Source organism: Nyctereutes procyonoides, unplaced genomic scaffold (assembly GCF_905146905.1).
Source record: "Nyctereutes procyonoides isolate TBG_1078 unplaced genomic scaffold, NYPRO_anot_genome, whole genome shotgun sequence".
In the NCBI taxonomy this organism is placed as follows: Eukaryota; Metazoa; Chordata; class Mammalia; order Carnivora; family Canidae; genus Nyctereutes; species Nyctereutes procyonoides.
The window spans coordinates 14700341-14718650 of record NW_026575024.1 but is presented as its reverse complement, the minus strand read 5'-3'; the positions used below and the strand labels follow the sequence as shown (position 1 = coordinate 14718650).

General features: G+C 54.4%; 2 protein-coding genes across 3 annotated transcripts; one reads left to right on the top strand and one right to left on the bottom strand.

The window, feature by feature from the left end:
• The first annotated feature begins 47 nt into the window (after nucleotides 1-47).
• CTSA (cathepsin A) lies at nucleotides 48-6188 on the top strand. The gene is made up of 15 exons (XM_055299905.1): nucleotides 48-146; nucleotides 326-525; nucleotides 668-779; nucleotides 1060-1110; nucleotides 1201-1287; nucleotides 1498-1653; nucleotides 1939-2030; nucleotides 2349-2433; nucleotides 3019-3110; nucleotides 3191-3269; nucleotides 3360-3499; nucleotides 4386-4461; nucleotides 5104-5193; nucleotides 5369-5473; nucleotides 5736-6188. Exons 1-15 carry the CDS (start codon nucleotides 93-95, stop codon nucleotides 5817-5819), a joined length of 1503 nt encoding a protein of 500 aa, XP_055155880.1. The 5' UTR covers nucleotides 48-92; the 3' UTR covers nucleotides 5820-6188.
• Nucleotides 6031-17070, bottom strand: PLTP (phospholipid transfer protein). 2 transcript variants are annotated; one of them, XM_055299927.1, is made up of 16 exons: nucleotides 16841-17070; nucleotides 16132-16242; nucleotides 15948-16047; nucleotides 15147-15275; nucleotides 14708-14863; nucleotides 13064-13127; nucleotides 12932-12995; nucleotides 12175-12266; nucleotides 10214-10390; nucleotides 10064-10123; nucleotides 8604-8768; nucleotides 8441-8508; nucleotides 7168-7210; nucleotides 7000-7063; nucleotides 6839-6915; nucleotides 6031-6427 (listed from the first exon to the last, which is right to left on the bottom strand). In XM_055299927.1, exons 2-16 carry the CDS (start codon nucleotides 16229-16231, stop codon nucleotides 6299-6301), a joined length of 1488 nt encoding a protein of 495 aa, XP_055155902.1. In that variant the 5' UTR covers nucleotides 16232-16242; nucleotides 16841-17070; the 3' UTR covers nucleotides 6031-6298. The 2 variants fall into 2 exon arrangements, with proteins under 2 accessions (XP_055155902.1, XP_055155895.1); XM_055299920.1 differs by having other exon boundaries at nucleotides 16775-16955.
• Between the last annotated feature and the right edge of the window lie 1240 nt (nucleotides 17071-18310).

Below are 18310 nucleotides of genomic sequence, written 5' to 3'. Positions count from 1 at the left end.
CGCCGCCAGCAGCCCCGGGTCCCCGGGGGACCGGAGAGGCGCCGGAGGGCGGCCGTCACGTGACGCCGGCGCCCACGTGACCCGGCCTTCACATGACCTTCCGCGGCCGGGCCCCTCCTGGAGAGCAAGGACGCGGGGGAGCCGAGGTGAGGGCGCCCCGGGAGGCTGGAGGGGACCCGCGGTCCGGGACGGTGCGGCGGGTGGGCGCCGGGGCCGGGCAGGGGACTCCCGTCGCCGCCGCCTGCAGCTCCTCCGCGGGGCGGCCACGCGGAAGCGCGGAGGAGCGAGGGAGCGCGGAAACAGCCCGCCTCGCTTCCTGTGGCAGATGGTCCGAGCCGCGCCGTCGCCGCCGTGGCTGCTGCGGCTGCGGCTGCTGCTGCTGCTGCTCCTGCTCTGGGCGCCGCCGGGCCAGGCAGCGCCGGACCTGGACGAGATCCAGTGCCTGCCCGGGCTGGCCAAGCAGCCGGCTTTCCGCCAGTTCTCCGGCTACCTCCGCGGCTCCGGCCCCAAGCACCTCCACTACTGGTCTGCGGCCCTCCCTCCCGGGCGGGGCGGGCGCGGGGTGCGAGCTGGGGAGGGGCCGAAGACCCCCGAGGGAGCCTGCGAGCTGGGAGCGCCGGCAGGGGCCGCTCCGCCTGCACCCACCGTGCTCTGCATCCTCTCGCAGGTTTGTGGAGTCCCAGAAGGATCCCAAGAGCAGCCCTCTGGTGCTTTGGCTCAACGGAGGGCCGGGCTGCAGCTCCCTAGATGGCTTTCTCACGGAGCACGGCCCCTTCCTGGTGAGTGGAAAGCCACTGTCCCCCCCACCCCGGACCCCAGCCACGGGCCGGGGGAGAGGTAACGGAGCGTGCCTAAAGGAAAGAGCCCGGGAGGAGGGAGAGCACGACTTGGAGGTGTTTCCAAGTGTGCCCTTTTGGGAGTCTGGGTTTCCTGATCGGACCTATTGGCTTGACTATCTGTACTTTTCAGGGGTTTTGCCCAAATGGGAAGTGCCCAGCACCGTGGCCCTTCCTTCTACCCAGTTGGCCCTTGGCAGTCAGCCATCTCTCTCCTCCTCAGGTGCAGCCAGATGGTGCCACTCTGGAGTACAACCCCTATTCCTGGAACCTGGTATAGCTGGAGCCTTGGGTCCTGTGGGGGTGTCTGGGCAGTTGGCTGGGTTGGGGAGTCTTCTTCAGTTGGTTTCCTCCTCCTCTGTAGATTGCCAACGTGTTGTATCTTGAGTCCCCAGCTGGGGTGGGCTTCTCCTACTCTGATGATAAGACTTATGCAACCAACGACACGGAGGTGAGTCCAGTGCCTGCCCCGTGCCCCAGCCTTCCTGGTTCTCTAAGCACGGCAAGACACAAAAGTCCGTTTTTGGTTCTGTCACATGTTATGTGTGGTCTCGACTAAACCACTTCCTCTTGCTCAAACACAGTGGGTGGGTGTCATCTCTGATACTTTTCCAGCTCAAATACCAGGGTCTTTTGATTCCCTTCATCTCGCTTTCCCTAGGTTGCCCAGAGTAATTATGAGGCCCTTAAGGATTTCTTCCGCCTCTTCCCGGAGTACAAGGACAATGAGCTTTTCCTGACAGGAGAGAGCTATGCTGGCATTTACATCCCCACCCTGGCAGTGCTGGTCATGCAGGATCCCAGCATGAACCTTCAGGTACAGGGCCACTGCAGGAGGGAGGTGAGGCAGCTCATGGTTGTGGCCTTAGTGAAGTCAAACAGGCCATCTTCCCTGCCTGGTCTCCTTTGCAAGATGCTTGCCACCAGCCAGCCTACCACAACAGGAAGCTCACCTGTCACCCAACCCACTCTATTCTTTACTCTGAGTGGCCTTCCCATAAACCACTTTTGGATTTCAGCTTCCAGATTGCTGAAGGTCTGGGTGTAGTCAAGGGAGGCTCCTCTCCCTCCAGATGACCTGAATGCCCTGGGTGTTTCACAGGGGCTGGCTGTGGGCAATGGACTCTCCTCCTATGAGCAGAATGACAACTCCCTGGTCTATTTCGCCTACTACCATGGCCTTCTGGGGAACAGGTATGGGAGGGGATAGTTGGGCAATCTCCAGGGTGGGGCAGGTCACAAGAGCTCATGTCTGTCCTCCAGGCACATGATACCCTAGGCCCTACCCTGGTTTATGAGCAGCAGGTGGGGGGTGGGGTTGCTGGAAGTGTTTGGTGCTGAAAGAGTCTGAGGAGCACTGGCAGTATGGCCCCAGAGCAGCTAGGTTTGGAACCTACATACCATTCCCTGTGATCCGTTTCCTCATTCCCTGGGGTCAGGTGGTTGTGGGAAGTGGGAGGAGAAGGTGGGAGCCCCGCCTTAGTCCTGACCGCTTTTATCCATCTCCTGCAGGCTCTGGTCTTCCCTCCAGACCCACTGCTGTTCCCAGAACAAGTGTAATTTCTATGACAACACCGACCCAGAATGTGTGACAAATGTGAGGTTCTGCCCCCAACCTGTGTCACCCCTGACACCCCCAGCCCTGAGAATAGGACCGCATTCTCTCCTTGGGGACTCCTGACCCCATCCCCTATTGCTTTCCTATCCTGCTTGCTCCTGCAATTTTATGTTTTCTGGGACCCATCTAGGGATGTGTTCCTATCACCATTTCCTGTGACTTTCTGGGCAAATCCTATAACCCGTGGGAAAGGATCTCTCACTTATTGAACACCTACTATATGCCAGGCACCAGGCTGAAATACATCAATACAGATTATTTAATCTTTAGAACTCTCCTTTAAGGAAGATTATATTATCCACATTTTCCAGAAGGGGAAACTGAGGCTGAGAATGTTAAAGTCACTCGCTGGAAGTCACAGTGCTAGGAAGTAGTGGCACCAGTTTGGACCCCGAGTGGAAGCAGATTCCTTCCACTGTGCCTCAGTTTCCCTACCTATAAAAAAGTGGGGGAAGGGTAATGCCCAGTGGTGAAGTAGGAAAGCAATAAATCTTGGGCCGAGTTGGTGAGATGGTGGGGAGGCCAGGGCTCAGTGAGACATGGTTGCTCGGCTTGTTATTGCAGCTGCAGGAAGTATCCCGCATCGTGGGCAACTCTGGCCTCAACATTTACAACCTCTATGCCCCATGTGCTGGGGGGGTGCCTGGCCATTTAAGGTAGGCCCTGTGGTGCACCCTGGAGGCCTGGCCCAGCACCGCCTAGAGGCCGAGGTGCCCAGCCCCTACTTACATTGCAGGTATGAGAAGGACTCCGTGGTGCTCCACGATTTGGGCAACATCTTCACTCGCCTGCCGTTCAAGCGGGTGTGGCATCAGGTGTGGCATCCGGTGTGTGTAACCATGGGCTTCGTCCCAGTGGGGTTAGGGCCGGGAAACCACCTGATCTTCCTCTGTCTGTGCCCCCAGGCACTGCTGCGTTCCGGGGATAGGCTGCGCATGGACCCTCCCTGCACCAACACCACGGCTGCCTCCACCTACCTCAACAACCCTTACGTGCGGAAGGCCCTTCACATCCCCCAGCAGCTGCCCCGCTGGGACATGTGCAAGTAAGGCTCTGTGGCCAGCTGGGGCCTGGGGGTGGCAGGCTCTCGGGGCTCTCAGGGCTCAGAAAAGTTCCCAAGGATCCCTTGACTAAGGTTTCTCAGGAGTAGTACCCCAGAGGGCGGGGGGTGGGGGTGAATGGGTGACGGGCACTGAGGGGGACACTTGACGGGATGAGCACTGGGTGTTATTCTGTATGTTGGTAAATTGAACACCAATAAAAAATTAATTTATTAATAAAAAATAAAAATAAAAAAATAAAAAATAAAAAATAAAGTAGTAGTACCCCAGGCACTCAGGGTGTGTCAGACTGAGTTGTGCAGGATATTTAACCCTTAAATTGGTTGAGATTTAGCCAGTTCATTCTTACGTGGCCACAGTGGTTGGTAAAGTGGCACTTACTGCTCTGGCATTTAGTAAACACACACTCCCCCCACCCCGACTCCCCTCCTGTCCCCAGTGGCCTGGATCTCCAATGACCCGTGTGAGTACAAGGGTGCCACCTGGCACAGCAGGGGCCACTCAGATCCATTCTGATTGGGCTGTGCTCCTGTCCTACTGTTGCTACAGACACACAGACACACACACACACACACACACACACACACACACACGACTCGCACACCTGGGGGCCCCTGTGCACTATAGGCCGATTGTGAATCAATCACTAGGTGTTCCTGTATACGTTTCTATACGGCAGGGGGTGGGGGTGGGGGGTGGAGTTGAGGACCTCTAATTCTAGCCCCATAGCCAAGTCAGTCTTAGAGAGGGGACATGAGAGGACTGAATCCCAACTCTGCCTCCTATGCTGGAGTTCAGAGAGAGGAGGTGGCAGGAAGGGAGGGCCGCTCTGTGACTGTCTTCCCCGGGCCTGCCTGTGTGCTCCCACAGCTTCCTGGTGAATATACAGTACCGCCGTCTCTACCAGAGCATGCAGTCCCAGTACCTTAAGCTGCTCACCACACAGGTAAGTGAGTGGGGGCGGCATAGCTGGGACCACCACTGTCCTCGGGACCCCCTTCAGAGTGCCAGTCCGGATGCAGGAAGCTGACACTCCAAGAAACGAAGTCCAGTGATTGGCAGGGTCACAATTTGAACATGGCTTTGTCTCCACCCTGTGCTGCTCTGTCGTAGGAGGCTGAGGGGTCTGCCTCAGCCAAGGAGATCTTGACTTGAGGAGAGCTGATGGGAATATGTCACAGACAAGGAAACGGGAGGCCCAGGGTAGAAGAGGGCCTTGTCCCCGATCATCTGGGAGAACCTGAGAGAGCTGGGGCGGGGCCAGGTTCTGTACAACACGGTGGTTAGAGCATGAGCTCTAGGGTCAGACTGCCTGTATGCACGTTCCTTTACTAGCCTTGTGACCCTGGGCAGGTGTCTCATATCTTGACACCTGAAAGTGGGGGTAATCATAGTAAACAGTATCTACCTTCACAGCTAGTGTTTAGTAGAGCACTGGACAGGTAGGAAACAGAAAACACGAGTGTTCCTGCTTCGTGCTATTTGCCTGGGCTCCTTGAATTCCCTGAAGGGGTAGGGCTTGAACCAGGGAAGAACAAGGGCCTGGGCTCCCTCCAGACCCCCCATGGCTCCCCCTGCCCTGCTCCAGAAATACCGCATCTTGCTCTACAACGGAGATGTGGACATGGCCTGCAATTTCATGGGGGATGAGTGGTTTGTGGATTCCCTCAACCAGAAGGTAAGGCAAGGATCCCGGCTCTGGGGAGGGATGGGGCGGCTGTGCCTGGAGTGTGGCTCTGGGCAGACAGAGAGGACAAACCTGGGGGAGTTCCGGGCCCCTGAGATCTTGCTGGCAGCTGTGAACAGAGATGAAGGGGCGGCCGCAGGCTGCTGAGTCTTTCCTGGTGGGGCAGATGGAGGTCCAGCGCCGGCCCTGGTTAGTGGACTACGGGGACAGTGGGGAGCAGATTGCTGGCTTCGTGAAGGAGTTCTCTCACATCGCCTTTCTCACCATCAAGGTAGGGCCTGGCTGGTGAGGGCCGGCTTGGCTGGAGGAGATGGGGCAGGAGCCACCATCCTCTGCTTTCTCTTTCCGTTTACACCGGGTTACCATCTGGGCCCCTAAAAGCAAGTTTTCTGACGAGGAGTGGGAAAAATGCAGAGCTTGGGGCAGGGTTGGGAGAAGAGGAAGACTACTGGCTGGAGGCATCCAATAGGATGGAGGTGGCACCCAGGGGCAGGGGTCACACGGAAGGTGATCTCATAGAGCTTTGCTCCTAGGGTGCTGGACACATGGTTCCCACGGACAAACCCCAGGCGGCCCTCACCATGTTCTCCCGCTTCCTGAATAAGCAGCCATACTGATGAAGACCAGTCAGTCCCCTTCTGTCTAATCCAGCTCCTTTTTCCCACCCCTCCTGCTAGAAGGGAGGTCCTCCTTTATCCAAAATGCCCCTGTGGGGCAGGTCCCTGCCTCCAGAACTGCTCCCCACCCCACCCCCACCTCCCGCGGCCCCTGCCCCTTCCACACCCCTCTGCCTCCAAGACCAGGCTCCAGTGCCTCACATAGACAGACTGGGGGAGTTAGCACTTTATTCCTGACTGGGGTGGGGCCTGGCCCCCTCCCTTAACGCACTGGAACATAGCAGAGCTCAGGACAGCCCACGGGGAGGGTGGATGGACGGTAATTGATGCATTGACTGATTATGGAATTAAATTGGGTACAGCTTAAAACCCTGTCTTCTCTGTGGTACTGGGGGGTTAGACTGGACAGTATAGGCTGGGAGGGGCTGAGGGAGGGGTGTTGGAGTCCTGAATGCCCCTGCCAGGGCGGGCTTGAGGGCTCAGGCAGCTGTCGTGGAGGGTGGTGGGGCACTGGATGCCAAGGGGTCCCTGGAGGCAGGCCTGTTCTTCTCAATCACCTCTCGAAGCCCTTTGGCAAAGTGGAGGTCAGCCCCAATGGTGAGGAAGCCCTGTGCGGTGGGGCAGAGAAAGGAGTCTGTTCAGTCCATCACAGAGGCCAAAAATTTCAATGTAAAGAAACAGAGTCCTTGGTCTTGAGGGGTTCTCAATCTAGTGGGAGAGGAGGAACGGCAAAGAAGTTCTAACTCCCTGTGAAGGGTATGAAAGAAAGGCTGCAGGAGCACAGTCTGTGGGGGTCAAGGAGGGCTTCCTAGAGGTGAACGCTTAGCTCAGAAATTCAAGATTAGTAGATATTGGGGATGGAATCCAGGGAGAGGGTTACAAGGTGAGGGCACAGCTGTGCAGAGGGCTGGAGAAGTCTGATAAGGGAAGATTCAAATGGGAGGGGCTGTTGATGAAGAAGATGAGTTCTGAAGCAGGGGTGGGGAGGCTCTGCCCTCCTCCATCACCCCCCTACTCACCGCATGGTTCGTCACCACCTCGCGCACAAAGTTGATACCCTCAGGTAGTGGGATCTGCACTCCCCGCCACATCCGCTCTGTGGGTAGGAGCAGCTGGCTTAGCCTGGGTCCACCCAGTTCCCTCTCCTTTCCCTCTCCTGCCTCCTGTCCCCCAGCCCTACCATTGAGCATGGGCATCACTCCAATCTGCAGCATGGTCTTCAAAGGGGCCTGCAGTGGGATCAGCTGGGAGGGAGGAGGCAGGAGGTCAGGGCAGCCAGCAGGAAGTGGACTTGCCTTAGCTGCTCCGCCCTGACCCAGCCTCGGCACCCCCACCGCTCCCGACTCACTGCCAGCGACTCCAATGCAGACTGGTTCGAGTAGATTCGGAACCTATGGAAGAGAAAGAACTATCCAATGGGCACCAGCCCCGGAAGCACCCCTTCCTCAGGCCACTCAGGCCTACCTACCCAAAGTCCCTGAGCCTCAGCCTCAGATGCTCCCACCTCCACACCTATTTGGAGGCCTGCCACCTGCCAGGTGTGCATCCTTGGGTGAGTCATTTCTCCCTCTTGGGGTTCCTCTTCTCCAAGTCTGCTACCTTTCATTTGTTGAGCACTTCCTGTATTCCAGACTTGCGCTGGCAGCTATTCATGTATGGTTTGTGTTTACTTAATAAACCTTAATAGAGCTTACTCCCTGACCAATACGAAGCATGTCACAGAAGTTAAATATTAAGATATTTTAAAATGCCAACCTGACTTAATCCCATAACCCTAAGAAGTAGGCACTATTAAGCAATTTGCACTTTTTTGATGAGGCAGCTCAAGCCTAGAGAGGGCAAGTAATGTGCCTGAGGTTTCACAGTTGGTAAAGGGCACAACCTCCCTCTAGAATCTAGGCTCCCAACCAGTACCCCCACAGTATCTCATTTAACCCCTAGGACAGTGCTGCCTGGTAGAACTTTTTGCAAACATTGTGCATTTACACTTGCCACATGGGAGCCACTAGCTACCTGTGGCTAGCACAGTAGATGCTAGTTTTCCCTGCATTTAGCCCATGAGGAAAATGAAATATAGGGGGCGCCTGAGTGGCTCAGTCAGTTAAGCTTTTGCTTTCTGCTTAGGTCATAGTCCTGGGGTCCTGGGATTGAGCCCCATGTTGGGCTCGCTGCTCAGTGGTGAGTCTGCTTCTCCCTCTGCCCGTCTCTCGCTCATGCCTGTGCACGCTCTTGCTCCCTCACTCTGAAATAAAATCTTTAAGGAAAAAAAATGAAGATAAAGCAACTCTTCTCAGCGTCACAAAAATCATGCCGAGGTTTTTGCCTGAACCCATGCCATTAGGCTCTCTGCTGTGTGACCATGGGCATATCATTTAACCTTGCTGGGCCACTTTGGTCATCTCAAATACCTGCTCTGCCTGCCACTGGGTTATAAGACAATGCAGAGAAGTTACACTTGAATGAAATGCATTTGTTATGAATTAGCAAAGACCCCAGCCCTCCAGTGGCTAGAGATCTGAGAGAATTTTAGCTTCCCAGTAGTTGGGCAGCTGCAATTATCTGGAAGACACCAAGGCTCAGGGAGCTTCAGGGCTTGGCCGAGATCTGGGCCATCTACTCACCGGCGCAGGTCCAGTTGGGTGCGCAGCGCCTTCCCCCGGAGTGCCATCTTGGCATTGAGACGGGCGTCCTGCAGGCGAGGGGGTTGAGGAGGTGTTACCAACCCACAGGGTCCACAGCACACTTGTCCCCGACCCTCAGTGGTCCCCACTCTGGTGCCCGCACCATGGTCATGCTGGACAGCTGGACCTCGGGCTGGTCAGATGGGACCAGGGCAATGGTAACACTGGCAGTGACAGACACAGTGGTACCCGAAGGCTTGATGGTGCAGCGAGGTGGGGCCAGGACCCGCAGCTCCAGCTTCAGCGGGGAGTCGATCACCGCCGGGCTCTGGGGACAGAGTAGGGAGGGCAGGTCAAGTCCCAGATCTGTTTGCTGATGAGCCCCGGGAGGGGAGATGGCAAGGCTCAGGCTCTGCCCACTAGGAGCCCAGACAGATGAATATGAAGGCTGTGTCCAGCCTCTGTGCCTTTGCTCACACAAGGGATGGAATGTCTCCTCCTTTTCCCACTTTCCTGAATTCTCTGTAGTGGGGATCCATCTCCAGCCAGACCCCTCGGGGACAGTGTTTGCATTGCACATCCCCACTCTCTGTCATATCACCCTTCTGGAAACCGCTGTGCTCTTTCTCCTGTAGGCGCTGACCAATGTTTCACCTGTGTTAGCTCATTTAAACTTCATCATAACCACGTGAGACGGGCATTATCATACTCATTTTTGAGATGGATAAACCAAGGCACAGAGGTTAAGTAACTTGTCCAAGGTTCTTTGGTCATCTAGGTGTAGAACCAGAGATTCAAACCCAGACAATCTGGAAAGTGAGTCTGTGCCCTTACCAGTGCTTGGCCATCAGGCTGATGGCGTTGACAGGGATGACAGCAGGGGGGACAGCAGCTAGTGTTTCCTGAGCACTTAACCCTAATCGCTTTCCATGAATTGATTCAGTGAATAATCACTGAGATCCTTTTTAAATTTTGACCTCCCACCATCAAACAAAGGAAAATAATAAGCAAAAAGAAGAGTACATCAGTGGTGCCTGGCTGGATCAGTCAGTAGAGCATGGGACTCTTAATCTTGCGGTCTTGAGTTCGAGGCCCCACGATGGGCATAGAGATTATTAAATAACTAAATTAACTTTAAAAAGTATATTGGTCATTGTTACAATCCCTACACTTACAGAGCTTGGGTCTCAGCCTGTCCCTCCTCACTTCATGAACAGGAAGTAGTGAGGGCCCTTCACAGACTTGGAAAGGAACTTGACAAATAAAGGACTTGGGGGCAGTGTGGGTGGCTCAGCGGTGTAGCGCCATCTTCAGCCCAGGGCCTGATCCTGGAGACCCAGGATCCGTCCTGCGTCAGGTTCCCTGCTGGGAGCCTGCTTCTTCTGCCTCTCTCTCTCTCTCTCTCTCTCTCTCTCTCTCTCACGAATAAATAAGTAAAATCTTTAAAAATAAATAAACAAATAAAGGACTTGGCCACAGGTGAGAGGCCAGGACAAGACAGAGGTATACTCTATGGTGGCCATGGGAGCCTCTGCTTACACACCTCACGTGTCCCCTCACTTGTATCCCAGCAACACACCACCCCCCACCCTGGCCACAAACCCACCGCCCATCAACACTCACCAGCAGGACGATGCTCCCGAAGTAGGTGGCCCTCAACAGCATGTCCAGATCGTTGGGCACCTGGAGAGGGGAATTAGGGATGAGGCAGGGTCATCAGGAGTTCTGTGACAGGGCTCCCCTTGCCCATCCCACAGACAGGACTTGGTATACCTTGTCCCCCACCAGTGACAGCTGCAGGGCCCCCGCTCGGAAGTAGCTCTCCATGGCAGAGTCAAAGAAGAATTCTGAGAAGGCCACATACACCATCCGCTCCTCCTCCTGCAGCTGGGGCTCTACTGCCCGGTTGGGCAGGCTCCAGTTCCTCTCAGCCAGGGGAAAGAAGGCCCCCTGCAGTTGGGGGAGCAGGGTCAGAGCCAAGGCAGCGTGGCCCAGCACCCAGATGTTCCCATTCCCTGTGCCAGGCACTCTGAGGTATGATGGGGCTTGGACCCAGCTGCTGTCTTTAGGGGATTCATTAGCACAACCTTTTTCTCTTTTTAAGTTATAGTTATTTAAGTAATCTTTTCACCCAATGTGGGGCTTAAACTCCATGACCCCAAGATCCAGAACTGCATGCTCTACTGACTGAGCCAGCCAGCTGCCTTCATTAGCACAACTCCTAAAAAGACATTCAAAGGAGGGCAGCTCAAGTTCTGCAAGGGAGCACTCCAGGTAGACCAGAGAAGGGACACCCAGGAAAGGGTTTTGGGTGGGGGGGGTGGCATGTCAGTGGGCCTTGGAAGATGCAGGACAGTAATGACAAAAGCTGCTGTTTACATTTACATAGTACAATTTTTTTTTGCTTCACATTTTTGTATTGTAAATTACAGACATTGCACACCTAAATATTTCAGTAAGACTCCTAAAATTGCGGTTTTCCACAGAACTGCAGTACCATTACTGAACTAAATAAAGTCAACAATTCTCACATATCATCAGTGTTCAGTTAGGAGGGGTTTCCAAAGCCAATTAATACCAGAAAGCATACCAAATATATAACCAGGAGAAATAATATCTGCAAGTCTAAGCATCTGTTATAATTTTCCTATGAAAGACAACAAAATAACTTCCCTTGTACACTGAAGAGAAATAGAGGGAACTTTTTTCCATAAAATCATCAGGAAATGGGCAACGTAAACATAAATTTATGCATAAAGGACCTTCTCTATACCTGTGCAAAGAAATATGTAAGAATGTTCCAGTGTGACTGTGTTCGGTTGGTGGGAATGTGAATTTACTTGGTACTTCTTCCATGCCTTGACATAGGTCAACTCCTTTCATCCACATAACACTCCAAGGAGGGATGTTTTCTTACTCTATTATTTCCATTTACATATTAGTAGGAAACAGGCTCAGAAAGTAAGCCACTTGCTTAAGATCACGTGGCTAGTAAGTGGCAGAGTCAGGACCTGAACTTTAGGCTCCAGTCCTTGCTCTGAAACTTACCCTCCACTACAGGGAGCCAAGGAAATGGCCACATACTAGATGTGTGGCCTTGGGCTGTGATGTCACCCCTCTGAGCAAGTCTCCACATCCCCCAAATGAATAAAACATTAGTGCCTGACTGACACAGTTGTGAGGGCGAAATGAGATTATGTGCATAGAGCTGTATGTCCTAACTGCTTCAGGGGAGATGAGAAAAGGCAGTGCCTGAGCAAAGTTCCTGAGGTAGGAAGCAGGGGCATATTTGGGAAAGAATGATTGCAGAGAAACAGGGTGAAGTTAAAAAGGTGGGCCCAGCGGCACCTGGGTGGCTCAGTTGGTTAAGCATCTGCCTTCAGCTCAGGTTGTGATCCTGGGATCGAGCCCTGCATCTAAGCCCTCTGCTTAGCAAGGAGCCTGCATCTCCCTCTCCCTCTGCCTGCCATTCCCCCTGCTTGTGCTCATGCTCTCTCTCTGTCTCTCAAATGAAGAAGAATAATAAAAGAAAGGGCCAGACAAGATTAACAAAGCTCAGAAGCCAAACCCAGGAGTTGAACCTAATTCTGCAGGCAGTGGGGAGCCACGGCATGCTCAGCAGTGGAGCGTCTCATCAGAGCAGTGCCTTAGGAGGACAAAACCAGAGAGTTGGGGACAAGGGGGAGGGGGAGGTCTGGTTAGGCCAGAGATGCTACAGCAGCCAGGCAGCTCACCCGGAAGTCCATGTCCAGATTGCTGGTGGAAGCTACAGGATCCTTCAGGAGGGAGTAGTCAATGCCAACAAGGTCATCCACAGAGCTGCGTACTGTGGAGAGGAGCTCCGTCACTCAAGCTATGTGATGCTGGGCAAGGTGTTCACCCTTCTGGGCCTGTTTCTCATCCACAAAGTGATGATTATGAATTTTCCCTCATAGGGTTGTTGTGGGGATCAATTATTTTTATGTGGGAACCACTTAGTGCTCAGCAATATTAATGACTATTACTACCACGAGGGTTTCACTAGATCCCCCTAAACAGGATGGCAGGGGATCCCCTTCCTCCACTGGTTTTTCCCTGGCTGCTCCCTCCCTCCCTCCTCATGCCGTATGTGGGGTGTGATGATCTCTACCCCATAGCAGACAGAGATCACAGTTGAGGAAAAGGGAATTCATTTTAGTTGAACACATATTAAGTGCAGGGGATGAAGGCAAACGGGGTCCCAATGATCAGCAGGAACATATTGAGGACCCTGACAATCACTCAGCTAATCCTCACAACAACCCCAGAGGGAGGCATCGCCAGCCAAGCGAAGGTACTAAAGCCCAGAGAGAAGTGAGTGCTTACCTAGGGTCATGTGGCAAGTCAGCAGCAGAGGCCATATTTCAAGCCAGGGCATGGCAGGGGCCCACTCTGCATACCTAGCCTCCTCCTCACCCCCGTTCCTGCCCCAGGCAGGGCCCAGAATTCCCCTCCCAGCCAGCACCAACTCACCAGGCACAGTGTCCAGGAGGGAATTAAGGAGCACCATCCCTGCGTGGTAAAGCACGGGGCAGATCTGCGAGGTGGGGTTTAGAGTTAGGGCCTTCACAAGAGAGGCCCTCTCCCGCCCCACTACTGCTGTACCTGCTGGTTGAGAAGGAAGCGCATCCCTGAGGTGATGAATGTGGAGAGGAACTCATACACCTTCCTGTAAGGAGAGAGACCACGTGAGCCCAGACTCCGCCCTATCCCAATCCAGGTCCAGGAGAAATCAATAGCCAGAGAGATGGGGAGGAGGTGACTTAACTTTGACCTGTATTACCAGCTCTTTAATGGAGGTTTTCCAAATCTCTCCAGCCTGATTCTCAAGACCTCTCCTAACCCCTGCCCCACACCAGCCTAAGGAATTTATCCCTAGTTCTTCAAACCTACTGTAAACATCCCCACTTCCTTTTTTTTTTTTTTTTAAACATCCCCACTTCCGATGCTTATCCATGCCTTTCCTTCCACTCTCAAAGTTCCTGTCCTGTATTTCCCTGTATGGCTCAGATGCTTACTCTTCTAGGCAGTCTTCCCAGATTACCCTCTTCTGAACCCCTGGAGTACTTAGTCCCTCCCCCAAAGCCCTGATGACAAATGTTTTGTCCCTTAATCTAGGCTCTGAGTTCCTTTAGGAATTCTCAGGGACTGGCATATACTTCATTTGTTGAATAAATAAAAACTTGACAGTATACCAGCATCAGATAATAAATCTACCATCTTTTCTCTCCCACTCTCTTTGAGAAGTATCACAAAGTTCCTTTCTCAGCCTCAAACCTGAAACTATGCTACTGTTTTTATTTTTAGTAGTAAGAGTTACCAATTATTGAGAACTTAGTTCATGCCCAACTGTGCAGACACAGCTACTCCTATTTAGGAAGCTAGCCACTAATATGCCAGGTACTATTCTTTTTTTTTTTTATGATAGTCACAGAGAGAGAGAGAGAGAGAGAGAGAGAGAGAGAGAGAGAGAGAGGCAGAGACATAGGCAGAGGGAGAAGCAGGCTCCATGCACCGGGAGCCCGACGTGGGATTCGATTCTGGGTCTCCAGGACCGCGCCCTGGGCCAAAGGCAGGCGCCAAACCACTGCGCCACCCAGGGATCCCTTCTTTTTTTTTAAAAAAAGATTATTTATTCATGAGAGACACACAGAGAGAGAGAGGCAGAGACATAGGCAGAGGGAGAAGCAGGCTCCATGCAGGGAGCCCGATGTGGGACTCGATCACGGGTCTCCAGGATCACACGCCGGGGCTGCAGGAGGCTGAGCCATCTAGGCTGCCTGCCAGGTACTATTCTAAATATTTTTACATATATTAACAAATAGTTTTCCCAGTGTCTTATAAAATAGTTTCTATTATCATCCCTATCTTTTTTTAAATTTTTATTTATTTATGATAGTCACAGAGAGAGAGAGAGAGAGGCAGAGACACAGGCTGAGGGAGAAGCAGGCTCCATGCACCGGGAGCCCGACGTGGGATTCGATCCTGGGTCTCCAGGATCATGCCCTGGGCCAAAGGCAGGCACCAAACCGCTGCGCCACCCAGGGATCCCCTATCATCCCTATCTTACCAATGAGGAAATTGAGTCACAGAGCTTCAATGACTTGCCCAATGTCACACAGACAGGAAATGAGGGTGCTGAGAGTTGGACCCAGCTGGCCTGACTCCCAAGCCTGTGCACTTTGCATTGCACAAGGCAAATGGGCAGTAAGGCTTAAAGGGGGTGCACTGGGCTGGAGATGCACTTACTTGAAGGTTCCCCCAAAGGCTGCGTGCATTCTGGAGACCGAGGCCTGGCAAGAGACATTGGACACTTTGATACGGCCAGTGGGATCCCCGGAGAGCTGCAGAGCAGTGCGGATGGACACACCCTCGGCAGAGGCATTAATATAGCCCCCATCATAGCTGCAAGGGGGTGGGGAGCAGTTAATGTCCATCTTGGAGCTTAACTGTGTCTTCTCCACTCCCCTACCCACCCAGTACATCATACTTCTTAACAAGACTTTGCTTTGGCGGTTTATCAAACATTCTACCAAGCTCTACCAACCTTTATGAAGTGGGTATGCTTGTCCCTATTGTACAGATGAAGAAACTGAGGCAGAGGAGGGCTAAAGTATTGCCCACAGCCCCCCAGCATCCCAGCCCTCCTGATCCACCCTCCGCTTCCCTGAAGGTGTAAGGTCCTTACAAGAACCAGTAGAGAAGCTGCCTTCGGAAGCGCAGCCCCAAGGAGGCATTGCTGATTTGTAGCACCAGCTCCTGCCCTGGCTGGAAATGGAGCTCAGAGGATGTCAGCTGCAGCTCTGTGACCTTCACCCTGCAGGAAGCCTCGGGGTCAGTTTCAGGACCAGGAAGAAGGGGTCCCACCCAAGCACAGGAAACTCATTCCCTCCTCCTCCAGTCCAGGCCTGGGAAAGCTGGGGGGGGGGGGGCGGATGAATTCTTCCATTAGCTCTCAAGGGCCCGGCCTGGGCTTGGACAGCTCAGAGATGAGCTGCTCCTGACCCAGGTGTTAAGAGTGAGCTTCACCCCTTCTCGTAGATGCATTATTGCGTGCATTCTCTTCCCTCCCACACCCTGTGGTTGCTTGACTTGTTCTTTTAACTGAGTCCTTTGATTTTCACTCTGTCAGCTGGGTTCCACTCCATACCCCATTTCTCCTACCCCCATCGTCCCCAGCGAGGCTCTGGGCTCCAGTTCCGAGACCTCTCCCATTAGCTCCACCTGGGGTCCTAGACCCCAATCTCATTAATTGGCAAGTTATGTGACTCCGCCTCTCCGGTGCTCCTAGGCCACACCTCGGCCCCCAAGGCTCCTGCTTGTGGTTCTAGGTCCCGCCTAGGTTGGCCGGCTTGGTCTTTATCTTCTCCGCCCCATCCTGTTTCTTGAGTCCCGCCTCCTCGATTTGGCCCCGCCCCACCCTCTCAGTTTCCCCGGCCCTAGGCCCCGCCCCGAACCCGAAACCCCGCCCCCCGGGTCTCCTACTTACTCAGAGATGTTATAGTAGAAGTGGCCCTCCTTGCCTCGCAGGTCCGGAATGGTGATGGTCTCTAGCTCTTGTTCCAGAAAGCGCAGGCCCTCCTGTTTCACTGAGGTAGCAGCGAGACCCTTCGGTCCTGCGCCCCTGCTGGGGCTACCCTCCCTCCTCCGCCTTCGCCCGCCCCGCGCCTTACCCAGGTCCAGCGCCTTGGAGGTGACGCGGATCTTGCAGCCGGGGAGCTCGGCGTGAGCGCCTGCCAGGAGCGCTAGGAGGAGGGCCCCGAAGAGGGCCATGGCGAGCGGGCCTGGGGTGGGGTGGGGTCGCTGGGGTCATCGGGGCCGCTAAAACCCACTCCCCGGTTGTCCAACCAGAAGAGGGGCTGGCCGGATCGTTACCCTCGAAACAGCTCTTCAGGGAATTTGGAACCGATTCGACTATATTGCCTCCATTTGGCAGATGCAGAAACTAAGGCTTAGGGAGGCGATGCGACTCGTGCTCTGGGTCCCAAGGATTTGGGACACGGGGGAAGGGGAGGGGACATCCTCGGTTCCCCGTGCGCCCGCCGCGTGACCTCCCGGGGACCAGTGCCCCCCCCAGCTCCCCCTTCCTTTAGCTGAGGGCGGGCGCGGCTTGCCTGTTACCATGGCAACGGCTGCACGCGCATTCCTGGGGGGTGGCTCGCCGTCTCCCAGGCCCCTCGCCGAGGGAGTCACCGCGGCCCGCCAGCCCGACCTCGGGCTCCCGGGGCTCCCGGCTCCGCCGGGTCCTAAATCCCTGCCACCAGGATTCGGCCTGGTACCCCCCCATCAGCGCCCTTCATGGGATCTCTTCCCCACCTCGGGTTCAGTAGACCATGCGGCCCCGCGAGGGCCTGGGGTGGGTGGGGACGCGCCCCAACTCACTGCGGCGGAGCTGGGGGTCGGCGCGGTCACGCGGGGCGGCGGACTGCGCAGGGGATCCGGGCGGCGGGGTCTGGCGGGCAGTGCTGTTCCCGCCGCCTTTATAACGCCGGGCCTCTCCGACCCCCCTCCTCGCTCCCGCTCTCCCCTCCTCCCTCGGGGGGTTGGGAGGGGACGGGGCGGAACGCTGGCAGTCGGGAGGGTGGAGAGGGCTGCACGGAGCCCCGTGACAGGCCCGGCCGCTGTCAAGACAAGTGGGGGACCCACGCCGGGAAGGAGGGAGGGAAGTGCAAGAGTCGGCCCGCCCAGTCCCAACAGTCCTTGCTCCTCTGGGACCTTGGTTCAAATTCCAAATGCCCACGTCTTCCTGCAGGATCCTGAGCAAGTCACTTCTCTTGGGTCATGGGCCTTAGTTTCCTCATCCAGCAAAATGTGCCGGATACTTGGAACCACCCAGGCACATTTTCTTCCTTCCTTTCCACTCATAATCATTAAGACCTCTCCTTGACAGGCTTTGCTAGGGGACATTCCTCCCGCCCTCCAAATGTCTCCATGTCACTACCTACGGACCTAACAGGCCCAGACACTTCTCCCACTGGAGTCCAAGCAAGTGCTGCCAGCCCAGGAGGATAGGGCACAGGCTGCTGGAATCACCCCAGAGGGAGGTTTGGCATTTCCCAGAGATTGTAGATTGTGTGTGTGTGTGTGTGTGTGTGTGCGCACGCGTGTGCATGCATATGTGTGAACCTTTGCAGTTAGATTCTCTGCACAGGATCTCCATCTACCACCTGCAGTGTTCCCAGCTCCTGGGACAGGCACAGAGTAGGTGCTTGCTTCCTTTTTTTTATTGTCAAATGGATGAAAGAGGAAAGGAGAAGCAATAAAGGTGAGGGCCTTTTTTTTTTTTTAAGATTGTATTTACTTATTCATGAGAGACACACACAGAGAGAGAGGCAGAGACACAGGCAGAGGGAGAAGCAGGCTCCATGCAGGGAGCCTGACATGGGACTCAATCCCGGGCCTCCAGGATCAGGCCTGGGCTGAAGGCAGCGCTAAATGACTGAGTTACCCAGGCTGCCCGGTGAGTGTCCATTGAACATGTATGTAGCATCAAACACTCATCCAGGTAGGAATACCAACATGTTCTGATTTGCCCAGGACTCTCCTGGCTTTGAAACTGAATGCCTCCCTTCCAGGGAATCCTCTCCATCCCAGGCAAACCAGGATGGTTAGTCATCCTAGATCTAGATTAAGTCATTTAATCTTAACCTATGAGGTTGGCACTGCTATGAACCCGCTTTAGCAGGAAACCAGAGGTAAAGACCATCATACAGCTACTAGTGAAGAACCCATGAACTCTGAAAGGGTGGGAGGTGGTGTTTATAGTAGTTAGTGCTTAGACTCTTGCATCTGACAGACCAGGATTCAAATCCTAGGCTGTCGGGTTCTCGGGTCCAATTCTTGGACCCCTTA